Source organism: Vigna radiata, chromosome 2 (assembly GCF_000741045.1).
Source record: "Vigna radiata var. radiata cultivar VC1973A chromosome 2, Vradiata_ver6, whole genome shotgun sequence".
Lineage (NCBI taxonomy): Eukaryota > Viridiplantae > Streptophyta > Magnoliopsida > Fabales > Fabaceae > Vigna > Vigna radiata.
Window position 1 is genome coordinate 20,492,072 of NC_028352.1, and position 3,503 is coordinate 20,495,574.

Sequence of the window (3,503 nt, forward strand, 5' to 3'; positions counted from 1 at the left end):
TATTAAACCTAATATTTATTATAATTTTAAAACACTTTGGAGTCAGAAACATATTTCATGTAATAAAAATAATAATAGTAAATGAATTAACAATTTTACTGCGTAAATAATACACACTTTTATACCTTTTGCGTGTGTTGAAAGGACCTATCCAAATATACTAAAGATATTCCGAATATCTTAATAAGAGAATTTCATCATTTTGTTATATTAATAATCTTTCTAATTAAGGTCCAGTTCCGTAAGGAATGACATCATCTCGAATATTCTGTCTGAGATTTTTTATTTCATTAGAAAAATAGAAATTGTATTATTTGATGGGTGACTATACATAGACATCACTTTTTTATAGTATTCAACACCAGAAAAAAACAATTTTATTTTAAAATATAAAATAAAATGAGATGAATAAAGGAGAATTATTAAAATATTAATATTTTATTAAAAGTTAGATTGATGTAGAAAGATTGAAAGGTGTAGCTTTAAAATTTTCATATTCCAAAACCTGTATGATAAGATACACAAAGTGTGACCATATTTTTCTTATATCCTTTGAAAAGCGTGGAATATATTTCTCAATATTATATATTTGTGCCTTTATGCTAGATAAAAAGACTAGTCCAGGCTCAGATGGTTGAGGCAAGATGGTGCCATTCCAACCACGTTCCAACGTTCCAACAGTGGAGGAATACATGCAAGTAAGAACAATATCCAGTGGTTACCCTCTCTTGATTACCTCATCCTTCCTAGGCATGGAAGATACAACAGAGGAGATCCTTCTATGGGCAACGAATGAACCAGTGATTATTGCAGCTTCTACAGTTCTGCTTAGGATCATGGATGACATTGTTGGAGATGAGGTGCACCCTACACACTAATTAATTTTTATCAATTTAACTAAACAGAAAATGACAAATTATACCCAATTTTAGACAATATGTCTAGAAGAAATAATAATAATAATAGAATTGTACTTGTCAATTTCTTTATAAATTATATGAACCACTTATAAGTAATTTGATATGAAGAAATTTATCTTATATTAAGAGTTGGCAATTGCAAAACTCTTAGAATTTTAAAAGATAAGGAAATAATAATTTTTCTATGATCATTTGTAAATCCTATATGTTAAATATTGATTTTGTTTGGATTCTGTTTTTTTCCTTTTGTTGCTATTTTTGTCTGTGAAGTTTGAACAAGAGAGACAACATGTTGTTTCTAGCATTCAATGCTATATGAAAGAGTATAAAATCTCAAGGAAATGTGCCATTGAAGAACCACGTAAGTTAGTTGAGAATGCTTGGAAGGACATAAACAATGCATGCTTAGCTCCTACTCAAGTACCAATGAAATTTCTTATGCGTGCAGTCAACTTTGCACGTGTGGTCGACGTGCTTTACAAAGACGAAGATATCTTTACAAATGCAGGAGGAAAAATGAAAGATCACATTGAAGCTTTATTAGTTAAAAAGATGTCTGTATAAACTTAAGCTTTGGTCTTTAATTAATTGTTGGTGATATGCATTTTGTGTATCCTTTTGGATTGTTCGAGAAGCTTGTCAAAGAATAAAAATTTGACAAAAAAGAAAATTTCTGTCAATTAGTAATAATTTCCTCTGATAAATATTAAACATCACGTTTAGACAATTAAAATGCATTTTTTTCTTCCAATAACAAATTGAAGTAAATATTAGCAAGTTAAATATTATATTCAGGATGATACTGGATTTTAATTTGCTTTGAAGTTATCTAAAAACACATTATATCTTTCCATAAAATACTAACCATGTTGGTATGCTGCAAAATTTTACAATGATTAGATGGTAGAGTTAAGGATAGCTTATATACATCTTTATTCTTTTATCTGTTATCTCTTTAATATATCTTAGTATATTTTATAATGATTAAATTATACCGAAACATCAAGTTGTAAATAAACAGATTTAACTATTGATCTTGACCAAATTATTTTAAGAAAATTGATATTAGAACGTTGTTGCTTATGGTGGGTACAAAAGGAATGATGGGTGTTCTTAGTGAAATTGGAAAGGATGTTGATATGTTAACAATTTTTTTTTAACAACCTTTTAATAACAGGACATGTGTTATCACTAATTTATTTTAAAAAAATATTTGAAACTAATCAATCACAAACCACTACGTCTGCATTGTCAAAAAGTTAATTATAAGAAAAATTTGTTAAAAAAACTTTTTCAAATTAGAAATAAGACTCTCTTACATGTGGTAGTAAGCGATTGGATCAAGGAAGTTCCTTAGTGTTGAGAATAGTTTTTATTTTTAAAATAGAAAAATACATTTCAGTGTATAAATTGTGCATAAATGAGCTTCTATAGAGTGTAGGGATCTTGTGTTNTTTATGACATTTTAATGACTTAANTATGGAATATGTGCGTTGAAGATATTCNGTTAAAAGCAATGATTTGTACGTTTGGAAATAAAAGAAACCACTGGGACTATAATTACTATTATAATGGATCTCTAACTGGGTTGACTATGGTGGTTTAGAAATTAGATTGATTGGCTTAAAGGTAAAATTTTAATACTATAGAGCAGTTTAGCCATGCTTTGTAGGAGGAGAGATCACTAGTGCAGACAAGATTTCCCATGACAATTTAAATGACATTTTTATAACAAATATTCTAGTGTCATGATAATCATAAAAGTTTTTTACGTAATGAATATTCACTAGTGCAAAAACAGCGTATAACGTCTCGCAATTTACGTCAAAGCACTAAATAAGCAATGTTAAAAATGATCGGTGACATTTTCGTAAATAAATTCAATCATTCCCGTCAATTACATATAGAGTTTGCCGTAAAAAATGTATTAATGTCAAACAAGGTCCTAATTGACGTAATCTAAAATGTATTAACGTCAATACAAGGCCTAGATCGACGTAAAACGATGACCTTAGAATCACATAACGTCAATACAATGTGAATCCCTTCTTTATTCTTTTTTCTTTCCTCTTTTAAACCAAACAGAACATCGCACACTTTTATGGCTTGACATTTAGACCAATATAGAACGTCGAACAGGATGTGGTCGACGTGATGGTCGTTGATGCACATAACGTCAGCTACGGAAACAGCTGAAGTTCAATACAAAATAAATAAATACTAAATATTGATGTAATTAACATGACGTCAACCGGAACAAAAGATTGATGTTGTATATTACAACCAACAGTTATTTTTTTTTTTCTTTTAAATCAACCCATATAACGCCATTTTTATGACATTTTATTATTTAGTTCCTTTTGTATTATTTTTTCTTTTATATTTATGAACCTATGTTATGTTTTGTAAAAAATGAATTTTTTTTACAAATCGTTCAAGATATTTTTTCATTGGTAACTTCACATAATTAATGAACAACTAACTGTCTTTTCATGAATATCTTCGTTACTAAGAAAAACATTTATCAAGACTGACTAAATACACTTTCTCACATAACGTGTAACATCAAGTGGTGTCAATATT

General features: G+C 28.6%; 1 protein-coding gene across 1 annotated transcript; it reads left to right on the plus strand.

The window, feature by feature from the left end:
* The first annotated feature begins 618 nt into the window (after positions 1-618).
* LOC106753099 (probable terpene synthase 2) lies at positions 619-1,520 on the plus strand. Its single transcript, XM_014634894.2, has 2 exons — positions 619-860; positions 1,191-1,520. Exons 1-2 carry the CDS (start codon positions 645-647, stop codon positions 1,482-1,484), a joined length of 510 nt encoding a protein of 169 aa, XP_014490380.1. The 5' UTR covers positions 619-644; the 3' UTR covers positions 1,485-1,520.
* The last annotated feature ends 1,983 nt before the right edge of the window (positions 1,521-3,503 follow it).